Source organism: Lissotriton helveticus, chromosome 7, assembly GCF_964261635.1.
Source record: "Lissotriton helveticus chromosome 7, aLisHel1.1, whole genome shotgun sequence".
In the NCBI taxonomy this organism is placed as follows: domain Eukaryota; kingdom Metazoa; phylum Chordata; class Amphibia; order Caudata; family Salamandridae; genus Lissotriton; species Lissotriton helveticus.
In genome coordinates, this window is record NC_136068.1 from 19,608,762 (window position 1) to 19,627,324 (window position 18,563).

The following is an 18,563-nucleotide window of genomic DNA, read 5'->3' on the forward strand; positions in this document are numbered from 1 at the left end:
GTGAGTGAACGAGGAACGACGTCCCCATCTCCAGGTTGGTTGGCTGCGCCCACCAATGTAAACTCCTTCTCATGCGGGCTGTGACAGCAACTAGGTCGTTGAAGGACCCGGAGACCTGACGCCACTGTACGTCCAGTTCCTCTTGAATGGGACGGGTTCGCAACCTGCAATTTGGGATCAGTGCGATACAAGATGATGCCATCCCCAAAAATTATTTTAACGTCCGAACAGAAACGGACTGTCTTATTCGAATGAGGGAGACCAGACGAAGGATCTTCTGTTGCCGCTCGTGCGAGACGAACGCTTTTGATAGTCTTGTGTATAGGATAGCTACCAAGAAGTTTCTGGTTTGTAGTGGCGCAAACTGTGACTTTTCGACGTTGATGGCCAACCCCAGGGACTGAAATACCTGCTGACAAAGACGAGTGTCCTGACATAGTTGATGGTGGGATTGAGATTTGAGGAGGCAATCGTCCAAGTATGGAAAGATTTGAACACCTTGGAGACGCAGGTGAGCCACCACAGGAGCCAGTACCTTCGTGAACACATGAGGAGCTGATCGAAGTCCGAAGGGCAAGACCTTGAACTGATAATGCGCTTGTCCCACCTTGAAACGCAGGTACTGGCGATGCTGTTGGAGAATCGGGACATGAAAGTACGCGTCTTGAAGGTCTATGGTGGTCATGAAATCCCCGCTGGATAGAAGACACAGGATTTCCAGTAGTGTCAGCATGCGGAAAGATTGGCTCTTGAGGAATTGGTTGAGAGCCCTCAAATCCAGAATGGGTCGCCAATCCCCGGTCTTCTTGAGTATGAGGAAGAAACAAGAGTAAAATCCCTCTCCTCTTTGATGCACCGGGACCACTTCGACTGCACCTTTCTGAACAAGAAGATGGACTTGATGGTAAAGCTCCTTGAGGTGTGGAGGAGGCGGGCCAGATGATGGAGTACGAGGAGGAATCTTGACGAACTCTAAGGTATGACCCCTTCGTACAATGTCTAAAACCCAGCGGTCCGAGGTGATAGAGGACCACTGAGAATAAAATAGAGAGATTCGACCTCCAACACTTTGGGGATGATAAAAGTAATTGGCGCTTAGGAGTGGATCCGCGATAGGAGGACTTTCCCCTATAGGGTTTGGAAGACTGCTGACGATTGGACTGCTGCTGATTGGATGCGTAACGCTGGTTGCCCTGATTGTAGGAGCGGTACTGTTGTCCTCCTCGAAAAGTGGAAGAAGTGCTGCGTCCGCGCACACCTCGAAAGGGCTGCTTCCGGAATTACAACGTGCCCAATGACTTAGCAGTATCGGTGTCCTTCTTAATGGACTCCAGAGCGTCATCTATGTGAGACCCGAATAGCGACTCACCATCATACGGCATATCAAGGATCCTGGATTGGACTTCCTGCCGGAAGGAGGTGGATTTTAACCAACCCTGGCGTCGGAGGGCAGCTGCACTTGCAAGCAGACGGAAACCTGTACCAGCAATATCAACTGCACAGTCGATCATTTCTTCCGATGCTCTCTTCCCATCCTGAAGAATCTGCTGAGCGTCCGCCTTGGAGGCCTCCGGTATTAGATCCACTAATGCAGATATGTCCGACCACATCTGCCGGTCATAGCGTCTCAAAATGGCTAAGGCATTGGCTGCTCGAACAGAAGTGGAAGCCATGGTAGAAAACTTGCGGCCAATAGCGTCCAGGCGCCGACCCTCTCTATCGGGAGGCGCGGTGATTGGAGACGCTGGATTCCGGGCTCTACGCTGTGCAGCTTGAGTTACTACTGAGTCCGGCTTAGGATGAGGGATCAAGCATGCCGGAGAACCGGTTGGGGCCTTGTATTTCTTCTCAAGGCGCGGTACTTGAGCAGGTAACGTGTTTGGAGCCTGCATGAGTTGAATTCCTTCCTTCCAAATAAAATCGATTATTGGAATCGTGTGGACCTGTTTGCAAGGCTTATTTTTAAAATCGTAGAGGAAACAGTCCTCCTCACGATGCGTTCTAGGTAATTTGAAACGCTGAGCCGCTTTATCCATTAGTAGATAAAAACTGCCGATATCTACTGGAGGTGAATCACCAGAGTCTCCTGGCTGAGGAGAGGGCGTCTGCGTTCGGTATTCATCCCACTCCGCCATACCGGGTTCGCCTGCATCCTCGTCCGAATCCTCAGGGGCCTCTCCGTCCTCTCGTTCTGGAACCGCCTCATCATCCGCATCCTGCGGATACACAGTCGTTTGAATTCTGATGGACGTCTGAACCTGGGACGAAGTTATGGGCGGCAAAGTCGGTGGAGGAGACGGTGGAGGCAGTGCAACGGAAGCAGGAGATTGCACAGGAGTACCTTGCGGCGTTGCTGGGAAACGACGGTTGTAGTCATCCAGCATATGCTGGAGATTGGAGATCAAGGACAATGGTAACGTAGCCATAGGGACTTGGACAAACTGTTCCTCAGGTTGAGACTCTTGGGGGTCGATTCCGATCCGGTAAAATGCGCTCAGATTCGTCGTACGGAGCGTTTTTTCCCCGTACGAATCGTGCCCGTAAACGTCCCGTACGTACGACGAAGTATGATCCGTACCAGGAGCCGAACTCTGTACGAGTCGTACAGGACGCCGTACGACTCAAATCTCCGTACGAGTCTCACTCGGAACCCGCTGTACGCGACATCACTACGGATCGCGGCTGGTTTTTACGACCCACCAAGTACGATTCGTGTCGGGTACGCACCGTACGACCCTTTTCCTACGGGAGCTGAAAACAGTCGTAAACGCAGAGTTCGCGCCGAAACAGGTACGGAACGCCCCCCCCGGTACGGCACGTACCCCCCATGATCGCAGGGGTACAGCGCGTACCCCTGCGATCATGGGGGGTACGTGCCGTACACCCAGCGTACATGGGGAACGCACCGTACCCCATGTACGGTGGGTGTACGGCACGTACCCCATGTACGCTGGGTGTACGGCACGTACCCCCCATGATCGCAGGGGTACGCGCTGTACCTCTGCGATCATGCGGGTACGCGACGTACGGTGTGTGTGCGCTTTTCCGTACGAATCGCCCTTACCTGACGTGGACCGTACGAATAGCGTCCTGATCACCCGGTCTGGATCGTACTCGCCGAGTCGTACGGTGTGTGTACGAGTCATACGGAAACGGCTCCGGATACGATTCGTACGGACGGGGATTTTACCGGATCGGAATCGACCCCTTGGTCTCCGCCATCTTCGTCAGGGTCAGACTCCTGACATTTGATGATCAAATCAGAGGGACTATGGGCTGCCCCAAACATGTCACCTTCATTCTCAGAATCAGTGTCATGCTCAGAGGTAGAGGCAAACATTGGAGAAGGTGGTTGCAGCTCTGGAGCAGATAACTGGTGGCACGGAGCCTTACTGCGATATTGGGAAAGATCAGCAGTGCCAGAGGATCCTGTAGTCTTCAAAGGCACTAAAGGCAACGAGGCAAAGGAAGCCGGTGCCACCGTCGACGGTGCCGTCAACGGTGTTGATTTGGCAGACAATTTGGAAGAATCCATCGTCGACGGTGTGGCCGTCGACGGAGTCGCCATCAGAGTTACCGTCGACGGGCGATGCATCCTAAACGTAGTCGTCGACGGTACACTCGTCGAAGGTGTAGTCGTCGACGGCGTCGTCGACGTAGGCAGAACCTCCGTAGACGGAGCCCTCGTCGTCGGGGCTTTGGTCGATGGAATCTTTGCCGACGAGGCCTTGGTCGACGGAATCTTAGTCGACGACGAAGATTTCTTAGTGGCTTTCGTCGACGAGGAATTTTTCTTCGCCGACGAGGTGATGGGAATCGTCGACGAGACAGGCTGGGAAGGCAAAGAAACTCTCGTCGACGTGAAGGCTGACGACGAGACTGTCTTCGACGAAGCAGAAGCAGATGTCGTCGTCAGCGTCGTCGTCGACGATGAAGACACTGCAGATCTCGTCGTCGGAACGCTCGTAGCGCTCCCGTCGACGACGGAACCCTAAGAGGCGTGGAAACACTCCTAGAGGTAGCAGAAGACGCCTGAGAGCCAGGTCTCGTGGGCGTAGTGGTAGTAGGAGTGGTAGGAGACACCACAGAGGCCAGAGGCAGGGCCAGTTTCTTCCTTTTGAGGAAAGGAGAAGGAATATCCTGTACACTACCACGCTTAGAGGCTGCTGTAGAAGGACCAGATTGAAAACTTTCTGCGTCTGACAGAGCAGAATCCTTGTCTTTTATACGTTGGAGCCAAAGGAGAAGTTGGCCTTCTCTGTCCTTCAGAGTCTTTGTAGAAAAAGTTCTACAGAACTTGCAGCTGCCAACTTCATGCTCAGGGTATAGGCAATAAATACACTTCTGGTGGGGGTCCTTATCAAATATACGCACCTTCCCACAAGAAGAGCAAGGTCTGTATAAAGACTTCCTACTTGACATGTTGAGAAGACTGGAAGTACAAGATTTGAGGCAAAGAACTGAGCAGAGCTCAGGGAGACTCCCTTCACACGACGTGCGGTAGAAAATCTGAGGACTGGAGCTTCTGAGGAGAAGGTTCTAGAGGGTGCTTGCGCCTGATTGGCTGTAGTTTGGACTAACATAATGACACTAATGTGTTACAAGTGTTTTTTCTCTTTACCATGCATTCCTATGTAGGAATTGTTCTGGAGGTTTTCAGTTGTATTTACCTCTTCATTTATTATGTATTATGTTTTCACATATATATATATTTAGCATTATTGCTATTTTACGTACCGTGGGACTCCCACTTCGACGACGGGGAATATTCAAGCATGTGAATCTATGAAAGACACCCCTAATACTGGAGAAATATATTTTCATTCTGGATGTTTAAGTTACAGTTCTTCACGCTTCTGCTCCGGTATGTTAAGCAATTCTCCCTCTGCAGTGCACCTCCCGATCTGGGTGTGTGTGCGAAACCTTTGGATTACATGCTGCATGGCTAAACACTTCTAAGATCTCGAAGGCAAACATATCATTATCATTTACAACACCAATAGCTCTAATTCTTTCAAATGCGAGACCTATTGCATTGCAAATGCTTGTTACCATTGAATGAGGTTATGGGAGGGGGGCGTTGAAAGGGTATTGGACAAGCACCGGCACTTTAAGATGTTTGTATGCACAAGTCGTTCATTATGACACTTTATTTGTATACTTGGCTGCACATGGACAGAGTGTTTTGCTCCCCATCATAGGTGGGGAGACACAGTCAGGATGAACTGTGGACGAATAAGTATGGATGAGGCAGGGGGGTAGCACTTTATTTGTTTGTGTTTTTGCACTTAGTATGAGTGCCATATTTTTCGGGTGTAAGTAAGAGGAGTATTCGTTGGTTTGTCAGCAGCAATGCTTATATCGATACTGTTGTACTTTCTCTACTTTATGGTGCTATTTGAAATGTTTTTTTTCTCTTTGAAACATTGTCGGGGTGCAAAAGCGATTTGCTTGAGAGGAGCATTTGTTTGCCAGTGACTAAAGTATTTTAATATCTTGTGGTTTTTGTTTGTACTGTCTAGAAATGAAATTGTTTGTCCTCTATGCCTTATTTATGCCTATGTATGTAACATCTATGTGTCTGGCAGTGGATTAAAGAGGCCTGAGGTGAATTCAGGAAACGCTACCTTGCTCTTTGTCGTGCTGACATTTAATAACACCTACCGTGCACTTCTGGGCAGTGCTTTAAGCACCGACACTCTTTACTGTACAAAATAAGCACTGGTTAAGGTAGATCATTTTTTAATACATTATTGTAGTTTCTGTTTATTTGCTTAACAAAGATGACTTGATTAAATGTATGAGCGTGCATTAGGTCTTGACCTGATCTATTTTTCAAGTATGGAATAGATTAAAAAAACTTTCAGATATTTGAAATAGGCTACCAACACCATGGCTTACAGTGACATTTTAGTTTCTTATAAATAAATAAATGTAAATGTAGAAGGTGAGGGGATTCTTGTAGTACTCTAGAAGTGGACTAGGTGAATGAGTTCCTGCCATACAGCGGTGCAAAGCTCTGTTGGAAACTTTCAATGTGAGTAAACTTCTCTCTCATCGAGGTAGAACTGCGGTGTTGAGAAGCAATGTGTTGGTTCTCGAACTCTTTCTTCTTCACTGACATAATTCCTATTGAGTGCCACGGTTAATGGCCTTTTCAAATTCAAATTCAAATCATCTTTATTCGGTTTTCATTGAAAACCATAAAAGTACAGATAAAACATGGTACATATTAAAACATAATCTCTTATTATAATTTGTTTGCACCAAGATTCATAATTCTATAGCTGAGCTTAAAATGTATAAAAAACATATCAATCAGACAATGTTAAGATTGGGCCGGTGATTAATGCAAAATTTTAAAAAGTAGGCAAGGGATTTAGCATATGGTCCGTTCTCCAGGATTTGCAAGGCTAGGAAAGCTGGGCGACAAGTTCGAAGTCCCATGATTCGTAATATGGGAATGATCCAGCGTCTACGCGGAAGTACATAGAACTTGCAGAACAATACTGTATGTATTGTGGATTGGGTAGAGATGGAGTCGCAGGAGCAAATTTGAAGGGACCTCGACCAATCATTTTGTTTTGGGAAGGCAACAAGTCTATGGAAATTGTCCAGTCTGAACCTTGTGAGGAGACATTTTTCATATTGGTTCAGATTATATTTTAAATAAGGTTGGAGCGAGAAAGTGTTCTGTATGGCCAGAAGATGTTGGACTGAACTTTTTCCCGCTTCTTGCGCCAGTCGTAAATCTCCCAAATGGAGCAGGCACATCTTTTTGAGCTCGTTTCTTGAGACTTTGGAAATTGTGGCTGGATGGGTATAATAGCTTGGAGAACCTAAATCATTAAAGAAGGTTCTCACATAGTTGAGCCACCTGATTTTATGTGAATTATCTAGTGCCATGCAGTCTTTGATAAGGGCGCGAGTTAGTGTACACCTCTCATTTGTCCATATACGTCTCCACATCAAAATAGGTTGAATTTTCAAGATGTCCGCGATATGGTCTATGCCTAGTTCTAAGTGGCACCCGTATGTCGAGGTACTTTTAGGGACTGAGAGGAGGTAGCGTAGAAAAGAGTTCTCTACTCTCTGTATGTCTTGTGAGTTTACATAGCCCCATACTCCTGCGCCATAACAGGCCACACTGATGCACTTCGCTTGGAAGATCTTCAACATTTCTCCGGGGGATCTTTTTCCTAATTTGTGTGCGAAGGCAGTCAGTGCGGATGTCGCCCTAAAAAAGGACAATTTCCTTGACTCAATGACCTTCAACCAGGATAATTTTCAATCTATCATAATCCCCAGATACGGGGAAAAGGTTGTGGTCTCCAGGATCGAATTATTTATGAAAATGCCCCTGTTTTTCCTTTTCTGTTTTGGGCCAACATGCATGATAAACGTCTTTTTTATGTTTACTTTTAAGTTAAGGGAGGACATGTACTTACAATAACAGTCGACCAAACACGGTAGTTGGACAGAAGTTCTTGCTAAAATGACAGCGTCGTCGGCATACAGTAATGCCGGTATTGGCCGACGGTGGATGGCTGGTAGATCTTGGCTATCTTTAACCATTTCTGCTTCTAACCCGTTGGTGTATAGTGTGAAGAGAAAGGGGGCCAGGACGCACCCCTGCCTGACCCCCCTCTCTATCTGAAAGGGTCTTGTGAGGTCTCCATCTATTCCATATCTTACCCGGGCAGATGCGTTGGAATAGAGTTCTCTTAAAAAGTTTACGAGATCTGGTTCTACTCCCATGTCTAATAATATTGCCCACAGTTTTGAATGACTGACGCAGTCAAATGCTGCAGTCAAGTCTACGTAAACCATGTGTACTGCGCCTCCCTTTGCTGAGACGTATTTCTCTGTTAGAAGGGTGAGATTTAGGACTTGGTCAACTGTACCCAACCCTTCTCGAAATCCATATTGCAGGTCTGAAACTATAATATTTCCAATGGCCCAGCCCTGGAGTCGGTCTAGCAGGATACGGCCAGCGACCTTACCCAAGGTGTCTAACAGCAAAATGGGCCGGTAGCAGGTCGGGCTATTACGATTCCCCTTCTTAAAAATTGGCACCAAGGTTGACGTTGACCAAGATTTAACCAATCCCGCCCTTGTGGTTGCTTCCAGGACTCTAGTCAGGATGGGGGACCATAGATCTGTGGTGTGTTTAAACAGGTCCACCGGTACCCCGTCGGGGCCGGGTGCTTTGCCAGATTTGTACATTTTAAGAGCTTTAACAAGTTCTTTATGCTCAAAGTTTAACTGAATTGGGTAGCTAATTTCCTTGAGTGTGACTGCCAAGGCCGTATTCAAGCCTTCATCTTGTTTAAAGATGGCTGAAAAATGTTCAACCCAGGTATCAGCATCTATGGCTACTTCCAATTTTGGGAGATCTGTCTCAGGACATAAAAATGGTGCTTTAACTATTCTCCAAAATGTGGTAAAATCTTTCGTTGCACAACTATAATGTAATTGATTCCACAAGGAGTCATTAATCTGAGCTTTACGTTTCTTAAGTGTTAACTGGTAGGCCCTCCTTAACTCGGCCACCTCGTGGCTATCCCTATTTTCACGGGTTAGTGCTACTTTCAGTCTGGTGTGGGCTTTGGTGCATTCAGAATTGAACCACCCCCTGTTCTTACGGTTATTAGATTTCTTGGTACTTATTAGTTCGTCTCTGATGGTTTTTGTTATTGTCTCATAACTGGTGAGTACTTGCTCAGGGCTTGAGTTTAGATCTAGACATGCATATATAATGGGCAGTGCTTTCCTTGATATGTTAGATAGTGCTCGGTCTCACTCTAACTTGGCCCACTTTAACCCGAAGCCATTTAGCCTATCTAAATTCAGGGATTGTTGATCCAGAAAGTTCCAGTAGACTTTCTCTACCATCAGAGAGGGGATGCCTACTGTGACACTATTAGGGCAGTGGTCGCTAAAAGCAGTTATATGGGTCTCAAATTTAGTTAATCTTTCTGCAGCACAGTTTGACACTAAAATATAGTCTATTACGCTGTTTGCACCACGCCCATTGAAAGTACTTGAAAAAGGGACCGGTGGTCTGACCAGTTCGTTAGCATAACCCATATCAAGAGTGTGCATTATCTCGTTCATACGGCCACCTGCGGGAGAGTGTGCGAAATGCGTCTGGTCATTCCCTTGGTCGTCATAGATACCACATTTGCCTGAAAAGCTGCTTTTGCACAGGTACATGTTAAAATCGCCGCCCCATATTAGTGTTACTATCTTATCAGTGTGCTTTGCTCTTAGTTCTTGGCTGAGTTCAGAAATATTATTTAAAATGCCGATTAAATCAGCTGTATCCAGATTATTGTAAAAATGTATCATTATGTAGATTATTGTCTTGTTACAAGTTATCGAGAGGGCCTGATAATTAGATTCTAATTTTAGTACTTCGATTTTAGCGCATGGGAGTACATTTGATATATAAAAGATAAGGCCCCCCCTGGGTCTACCAGCAGACGAGGGTACTGCTGCTGAGAATTTTTTTTTATAGCCCAAGAGGTGGAAGGGATTCCAGAGCCAGGTTTCTTGTAAGGCTATGATATCAAACTTTGTTACTATTACTCTCCAATTGCTGTCTGTGATCTTAGTTTGTAAGCCCGCCAGGTTCCAAAAGATAGCGTCCAAAGTTAATGGCTTTTCGTAGCTTCCAGCGCTAGATTTTGGGTCTGTGCTTGAAGCTCTCTCGGAGAGTGTGGCTCTAAGTTTACCTCCACTACTTCTACTGAATTGAAGTTGTCCCGGCTCGCGTTTGCTAAGGACTTTACACTGGACACAGCGGTTCCTATGGGGAGGGACTTAGCGGGTGGGACACGGATGGCATTATTCTCTTGTGCTGTTAGTTCCACTACGGGGATGTTTAGGTTTGCAGGTAGAGTAGCCACTATTGCTGGGACCAGTCACTCATTATCGTCCAAGGCAGACAGTGCACTAAGCCTGTTATGAGTAGGGACTGTGAATAATGGCAAGGGAGGATTACAAGGGTTCTGTAATTGCATAGGGCGATAGATCGTAGGCTTTGGAGGGTAAAAATAGCCTACTGGTAATGCGATTATGCCCTCTGTAGTTAACTTGCGGTATCGCTCGATGTTCATTATTTCCCTTACTAGGCGCGGTGTTCTAAATGTAACCACTATGCAGTCCCCTGAAATATCTTTCTCTCTTGCCCCTACCCATTGCACTCGTCTGACCATTTTAAATTCATCGAATACTTGAGATTGGAGCCCTGTCCTATTGCTAGGCCAGTGTAGTGTCTTATTCTTAAGGGCTAGCCAGGATTCGTCTCTTGAATGACGGTAAGATGGAACATTACCCAGTATCACCACATAGGGGGTTGCCTCTGGTGGAAGATGTAAATGTAAGTTGGGCTCCTCTGTTCGGATTTCCATTAACCTTGGAACCGTATCGTGATCTAGCGTCCTCTCCTGTGTGGGCTGGGGTACATGTACTGGGGTTCCCTCTGAGAACGTTTTGGTATGGTCATTAACGTGTTTTAGTGGAAACTGTTTTGGTCTGTTTCCTGTTTGATTGTGGAGGGTCTGTGCCACGCTGGATGTAAGAGTAATTGCAGTAGGTACTGCTGTTGTTTTCCTAATGTCATGTCTAGCAGTAATTGAATCATTTGGATTTGGCAGATGAATATGTGTTCCCATGATTGGGTGTGCATCGTCTATTGTTCTCGGTTGGATTGTGTTTGAATTGGTCAGAAAGAGTGATTCTATGCTGGCCACTCTAGTAACCAGTTCATCTAGCCTCACTCTTAAATACGAGTCGAGGCTTTCTACTGTTGCTGTTAGCTTCTGGAGATCAGGTTGTGGCTGACTGATTACAATGCCCTGACTACTACACAAATGTTTAGTATATTGGATCTGGGGGTCGGCGTGGGTCTTTTTTGATGGTGGGCTTAGTTGAGTTCTAGACTCGTGTAGGCCCGAGTGCACCGTAAGTGGGTGGAATTCTTTACGGGGGTTACGGGCATCTGGGCTATCGCTCTGGGTTTGCGTTTTTTCTTCTTCTGCGGGGGTTCAATTAATGAATCACTAATGTCCGGTTGTATGTCATCGATTGACAGTTGGATACACCCATTAGAAAGGGGGCTTTTCCCAGCTCCTGAAATTATGACAGCTGGGTCGTCGCTTGAGGTTGATGGTTGGCTCGCCCCTGAAGATGAACCTGCAATAGATTTCTCTACTGTGTGAATCTTTTTTTCTAATACCTCCACAGCCCCAGTTAAATAGCTTAATAAGGTTTGCTGTCTTTCATTCGTCGGACCGTTACCCCTCGGGCTAGGCAATTTTCTTTTCCCCATTGCTCTGTTAGGTTTTGGGGCAGTTAGGGGTTGCGGGAGGAGTCCTACTTTATCTCTGGTGTCACTTCCGAATTGGGACTAAGATCGAAACTTATGGGACAGAACTGTAAAGGGAACAGGACTCCGATCCAAGAGACTAGGCCCAGCCCGGCCGCCTCCGGTCACTGACGGGCAAGGACGGGGCTTCGCCCGCGCGCGTCCCGCAAGGCATTGGCCGGGTCTTGATTTAAAGGTCCCGGGGGGGGGGGAGCTTGCGGCGGGCACCTCACGCGAGACCGCGCTGCCTGCTGGGTGTTGTAGGCAAGCGGCGCGCGGTCGACTCGAGGCACAACTCAGCCACGGGACGCCCCCAACAGGTTCTGGAACCCCAGGCTGCAGGCAAAGACTCCGGGCAGCAGGCAAGGACTCCGGGCAGCAGGCAAGGACTCCGGGCAGCAACACGGTCAGGGCCCTCCACTCCTTGAAACTCGGCAAATGGGCAAGTAAGTCCTCGGCAACAGTGTCCCCTTTTCATAAAAGTTACTATAATAATTTAGGTAGTACATAGAGAATTACCAGGTAAAGGGGTGCGGCTTGCCGGCCAAGGAAGATGGCGGCTGCGTCGTGATCTCCGGAGCGACGGCATAGACTGACAATGGTTTTCCGTGGGTCCTGCAAACTAATGTCTCCCTTAAGTGTGGGACTATTATGTAGAACTACCCGACGACCTCCTTGCAGCTTTCACGTCTGCCGCAGTTGAGGAAACACAGTAACTGCCATCTACGATGCTGCCTCAGAAACATTCGCCATTTTGTGAGGCGGCCGCTAAGCTTACAATTACCGCGGCACACAGATGTCGCACTTCAACTTCCCTGCAGTTTCTCTCTTCAGAGATAAGTGCCTGTTTCAATGCATGTTTTGAGGTACATGCTTACTTCTTTTTGAACATTTATTTTTATTTTTCTCTGTACTTACTCTTCTTGGAGCATCTCTCATGAATATTGACAGCCTGAATAGTCATTAAGAAGTCTATTTTCTGTGTTCCTTGCATTTGGCCACCTGCTCTTGTTGCCTAAAAGCACATGTCATATATAATTCTGCCTAATATTCAACTCTGGACAGTCCTTTGATTTTTTACTCGCTGTTCACACCCAAATCTCCCTTATCAAGGACTCTATATTTGTATAGAATATGAATATCTCTTCCCTTTTCTCCCTTTCTGACGCTCCTGTACTTTAATGCAGGGAAAGAAAGAGGTTTGCATTATTATTCAACAGCCTAACCCGCATGTCCCTGGCTTTATCTTTTTTGGACTCTGTCTCAAAAGGATTTATGTTCTGGATAAACAGTCAGCACAATATCAGACCCTAGTCCATGCTTCAGTGTTCTCTGGTTCATTGTGGCTGTCTCTCCCTTAACAAGGTTCCTGAGTCTCATTAAACCTTCTTCTAGTGTAGCCTATGCGGAGACTTGGAAGTCTTAATTCTTCTGCTTCCTCTTAGACTCGTAGATTCATCAAGAATTCCACAGTTTTTTCAAAGTTCGCAGCAATGGAGTTCTCCTCAACCTCTCAGTCAAAGATTGGAACGTCTCCATCTACGACTTCAACGGCAACCAATATGGTGAATCCGGTCAAGGCTAGCTCCAGACGTCTCAAAAAAGACCTACCTTCTGCTAAGTCACCACCTCCTATCTCGCTGGACCTACTGTTGGAGGAAATATGCGCTTTAAGACCCTTCATGGCAGAAACAAACACTAAACTTTAGTTTCTTAACGACAGGTGGTCCCAATTGGATGAAAGGCTCCTCTCAGTGGAACAAAGTGTCTCCTCATATAACGTAACTGAAAGTAAAGTGGTCACTCTTCAGTCACAAGTGTCTTACTTGCAGAAATAAGTCGAAGATTTAGAAAATAGAAACACAAGGAACAATTTACGCTTTTATGGTTTGCCAGAGAACACGGAGGGCACAGATCCTCTCACTTTCTTCAAAAACGTTCTCCCCAAAGTGCAGAATCTAACAGAAGGTACTAATTTGAACATACAATTTGCACATAGACTAGGTTGTCAACATGTCAACACTTCTGCTCCCAACCGCCCAAAGGGTGTCATTTTATATTTCCTAGAATATACTGATCTTCTTAAGGTTCATTCGACTTCCAAATCATCAACACGCATTTCCTGGTTGGGTCATCCTTTGTTTTTCTCGCAGGACGATGCTAAAAATACTGCAGACAGACGTAGAGAGTTTCTAAATATGAGACCTGATCTTCGTGCTCTTGGAGCCAGATATGGCCTTTTTCATCCCTGTCTTTTTAAGGTCACATACAGGAATAAGACAGCCTTGTTTGATGATCCAATTAAACTGAAAAGTTTCCTCAATTCTTGTAAGATTGAAACTATGGATACCTCTGGCATTTCAAGCTCTCAGTCTGGTTGAATACGTATTCTTGATATTTTAACCCTTTTTGTATGCAGCTTTGATCGTCTAATGCTTTTCTTCTCCGATCTCTCCCATTTTTGATGTAGGACTGTATTATGAACATTATATTATAAGCCAATAACCTGCTCTTATCCATTTTCCTTCTTAGGCATCCAAATTATGTCTTCCTCGTTGTCCTGTACCTTGTCAAATCCAATCATCTTTGTGTCCTGTTCTGTGAGATCTCGATGTGCCAGTCTTCCATGTGGTTTTACCCCCCGTCTGATCCTCCTTATTGTATTTTGATAGGTATGCGTTTTGTTTTCTTTGTTTTTCTTGTGTCATTTTCTTCATCTTATCTTTTGTAATTTTTCTCTACTCTTGCTCTTCTCTTTTCTTTTCTCTCCATCCCCTTTCTCTATTTGCTTTTTCTTTTTCTTTCCAGTTCAGATACTTTTCTCTAACTTTTCATCGCTGATATTCTTCTTTTTTTTCCCTTTTCATACATGGTTACATTTTTTCTCGCTTACATGATGTTGTGGTTTATCATTTATCAAGTCTACATTATGTCTGTCCAGTTCAATTTGTTCTCTCAATAGTTATTATATGTCATTGAATATTGTTACTTGGAATGGTCGAGGTTTGCATTCACTGATCAAAAGGCAACACATTTTATCACACTTATCTAAATTAAAGGCTGATATAGCAATGATTCAGGAATCACATCTCACAGATTCCGAATCCTTAAAGTTAAAAAGGGATTGGGTTGGTGATGTTTTTTTCTCTCTGGGTGATGGTAAGCATGATGGTGTTATTACACTATGCCACAAATCTCTCCATGTTAAGCTTGTATCTCAAGAAAACGATGATGTGGGTCGCTGGTTATTCACAGGTTTATTGATTGGGAAGGTTCCACTCTCTTTGTTCAACATTTATGCACCAACTGCGGGTGATTCCATTTTTTGGTTTCACCTTGCAGAAAATGTGATGCAGTGCTCTCATGATAACCTCATTTTGGCAGGAGATTGTAATCAAATTATAGACCCCTTCATAGACCGTAACTTCCCAACTTCCTTAACATCTTCTAATGCTCGTAAATCATTCCTACATAACTTCCAACATAGGCATTTAATGGACGCATGGAGATTATGTAATCTCAGCCTGAGAGAATATACTTACTTCTCCACAGTCTATCAGACGCAATCACGTATTGATCACATTTTTATTTCTCATAACATCTCCCAATCCATTAAATTTGCAGAGATTAGCTCTAATATGATTTCTGTTCATGCCCCAGTATTCATTTCCTTAAACATACTTAACAAGCCTTCTGTTCCTAGCCGTTGGAGATTTTACAACTCGTTGTTACTTGACCCTGTTTTCACCTCATCATCCACCTATTTTTCTGAAGAATATTTCCATTTCAATGTATCAGACAATCTCCCTTTTCACATCGCATGGAATACTTTTAAAGCTGCTGCTCGTGATTTTATCATTAATTACGTCTCCATAAAATGACATAATGCCTGAAAAATTGCCACAGACCTTTTTGCAAAGATCAATAGATTGGAACACTTCTACTATGCTACTAAGGCGAAGGATTGCTTGGCAGATCTCATAGCGACTAAACTTCAATTCAATAAGGAGTCTACTGAGAATGCTTCTTTGTACTTGCTCAAATGCAGTGCAAAATGTTATGGTGGCCAAAATAAATCAGGTAAATTATTGGCAAATTACCTCAAAGTTAAAAACACAAATTTAACATCGAATTGATCCTTGACGATCAGCAATTTCCGCAAATATAAAGATTCAGAGATTCTTCCAGAATTCTATACTTTATACAAATCCCTATATATACCAGAAGCTTCACCTACAGACAAATCCATTTCGGATTATCTTTCTTCTATGGAAAAATCTTTTGATACTCACTTGGATTTTGATTTATTGGAGCTTGATGTTTTATTAAAAAAATTACACACGTCTTTACTCACTCTTAAGAAAGATAAAGCTCCAGGCCCAAATGGCTTCACTGTCAAATTATTTTCAAATTTTTCCAAACTACTTCTTCCTTAATTACACAAACCTCTAAATTCCTTTTTGCAAACGGGAACTTCTTCAGGTTCCTTTTTGGAGGCCCTAATTTGCCTTAAACCCAAAAAGGATAAAGATCCACGTTTATGTAAAAATTATAGACCAATTTCATTAGTGAATATAGCTTATAAAATCTTCTCAAAATCCCTGGCCTTAAGATTAGAATCATTTCTCCTGGTCTCTTAGGTAAGGAACAGTCAGGTTTTGTAAAAGGTTCTTTCCTGACAGACAATACATGACAATTTTTTTACATACTCTCCAAATTCTCTCACTCTTCCGAGTCTTTAGTGGCTATTGCTTTAGATGCGGAAAACAGCATTTGAAACAGTCTATTGACCCTTTTATTTTTTCAACGCTCAAATGGTTTGGCTTTGGTCATCAAATTATTAATTTAATTCCTCTTCTATATTCAAATCCTAAAGCAGCAATATTTGCTAATGGCCTTACCTCCTCATAGTTTAATCTTGGAAGAGGTGTTAGGCATGGTTGTCCCTTATCCCTTTTTTTGTGTAATTTAGCTTTAGAACCTTTCCCATCTAAACTTCGGCAAAATCCAGAGTTTTATGGTTTTACCTCTAAGAGCACGCATATTAAGCTGGCAGCATACGCAGATGATATTTTGTTATTTCTCTCGAAACCACAATCTTCCATATCTACTTTCCTCGATGAGATAGAGGCTTACCCATCTGTACCTGGTTATAAACTCAACAAAGACAAATGCCAAATATTAACCTTAACTAAATTTACTTTTAAGGATGATTTTAAAATAACTAATTTCAAATGGAACACTAAACATTTAAAATACTTAGGTATGTACTTCTCCGCTTCAATTAAAACATCAATCTCCATTAACTTAGATACATGTTCCTTAAAAATATCTTCTCTAATTGACAAATGGCACCCTTTATACTTATCTTGGTGGGGAAGGTTAGACACAATAAAGATGATGTTACCCCGATTGTTCTTTTTACTATTTCTAACATTTCAGTTGCCATACCTCAAAGTTTTTTTAAAACATTCCATATTATCTCCTTTTCTTTGGAATAAAAGAAGAGCCTGTATGTCATTAACAAAATGTATTGCTACACAATGCTTTGAATCTAGCTATTAATCAGTCTGCTCTCACTCTGGCTTCGTCCAATATTAATTTAAACATGACTCATGCTTTTCTAAGCTCTGGTTCCAATGCATCAAGTATCTCTATCTGTTTATGCAAATTGACATCTCCCAGGGATAATACTAAAGTGGAATAGGAAGGTGATTTAGATGTTAACTGGTCCATTCAGATATGGAACACGATTTGGCTTAAGATTAAGAAAACCTCTAGAGCTGCTAACACCATGCAGACACTCTTCTTTATTTACAATAGATTACTTCTTTCCCTAATTTTTCTCCATAAGATAAATGATGATATACCTAATATTTGCTGGTCATGTTCCTCCACAGATGCAGATTTAAAACATTTACTTTTTACTTGCCCGTTTTTATGACTTCTGGAAATGTGTTTGGAAACAAATCACTCTAATCTTTCAATCTGGGGTCACCTTCTCTTTTACCAATATTCTTTTGGGTTCTCTCTCTGATGATTGGTCTCAATGTCCTTTAAATATGCAAGTTTGGATTTACTTTTGGGAGTAGCATTTCAGCAGATTACCAAACATTGGAAAAATCGGTCTGATCTCTCTCTTTCCAAGCTTGGTGGTATGCTGTATGTCACAACCATAGACTGGACACTGCTTATGTATTTCCAATGTCTTTGGCTGTTAAATGTTTACATCTATGGTCCCCAGTTCCAACATTTATCGATTGTCATGCTAAGAGTTCACATGCACGCACTACTTCGGAACAAGAGGTTTTAAAACCTCCTTGACATTGTGTTTTTCTGCCTTTAACATAGATTTAATAGAAATATGTAGTTATGTTCCCGATAAATGACCAGACCAGTTTTATATTTTTGTATTTTCCTCAACCTCCTCTTTTCATTTTTTAATGATAATGTAAACACTCATTCATGTACAATCATATGTTTTCATACCATATTGTATATGTATCCTTATTGTATTTCCTCTTTTCTATTTTTTTTCATTTTACTTGAATAAACTTTACTCTTTTGAAACTTAAGAAGAGAATTACCATTTAAGATGAATGGCGGCTGGTACATGAAGTCTTCAGTCACCAAGGTATTACAGAGGTCTTCAGAGCAGGCGTGAGCTTTCAAACGTCTATGCGAGGTATTGAATAAGCCTTTTTGGTACAACTGGCTGTGGAGGACGCCAATGTCACACCCCTTTATGGCTGCTGACACATTTTGTTGATCTGATATTACAGAGAGAGACAGGGAAGAAAAAACATAAACCTCAAAGGAGTGCACAGCAAAATCAGAGGCCGACATATTTATTAGAGAATAAGAACAAATAGAATTTTTTTAATGAAAATCAATGAGTAGGTGGTGTGTTGTGCCCTTTTACATACTGACAATAACACAGAAAGTAACATCACATAATCGTTAAGGGAAAAAGACAAATACAACTGATCTCTCACAAGCACACACACACCGATTAAATAACTGAAAGTGAAATGTATACCTTCTTGGGAGGTTGGTGTACATGAGTTTCCCTAAGGTACCAGCTACTGTAGGCTCTAGAGGTAGAGGAACTAAAATATGAGAATCATAGGATTCAAAGCTTTGGGGGCTCTTCCTAACTGCATTTTGTAGTACATACTATTCACATACCCAT

The 18,563-nt window shown here is 43.6% G+C and overlaps 1 protein-coding gene across 6 annotated transcripts in view; it reads right to left on the reverse strand.

Moving 5' to 3' along the window:
* LOC144767947 (ly6/PLAUR domain-containing protein 5-like) overlaps positions 1–18,563 on the reverse strand; it is a 578,058-nt gene that overhangs the window by 334,710 nt on the left and 224,785 nt on the right. For all 6 annotated transcript variants that reach the window (XM_078651299.1, XM_078651296.1, XM_078651294.1 and 3 more), the window contains exon 3: positions 17,959–18,141. Coding sequence is in view for 5 of the 6 variants with exons in the window: in XM_078651296.1 (XP_078507422.1) it covers positions 17,959–18,141 (183 nt within the window). In the remaining variant the exon portion in view is untranslated. The remainder of the gene's footprint in view (positions 1–17,958; positions 18,142–18,563) is intronic.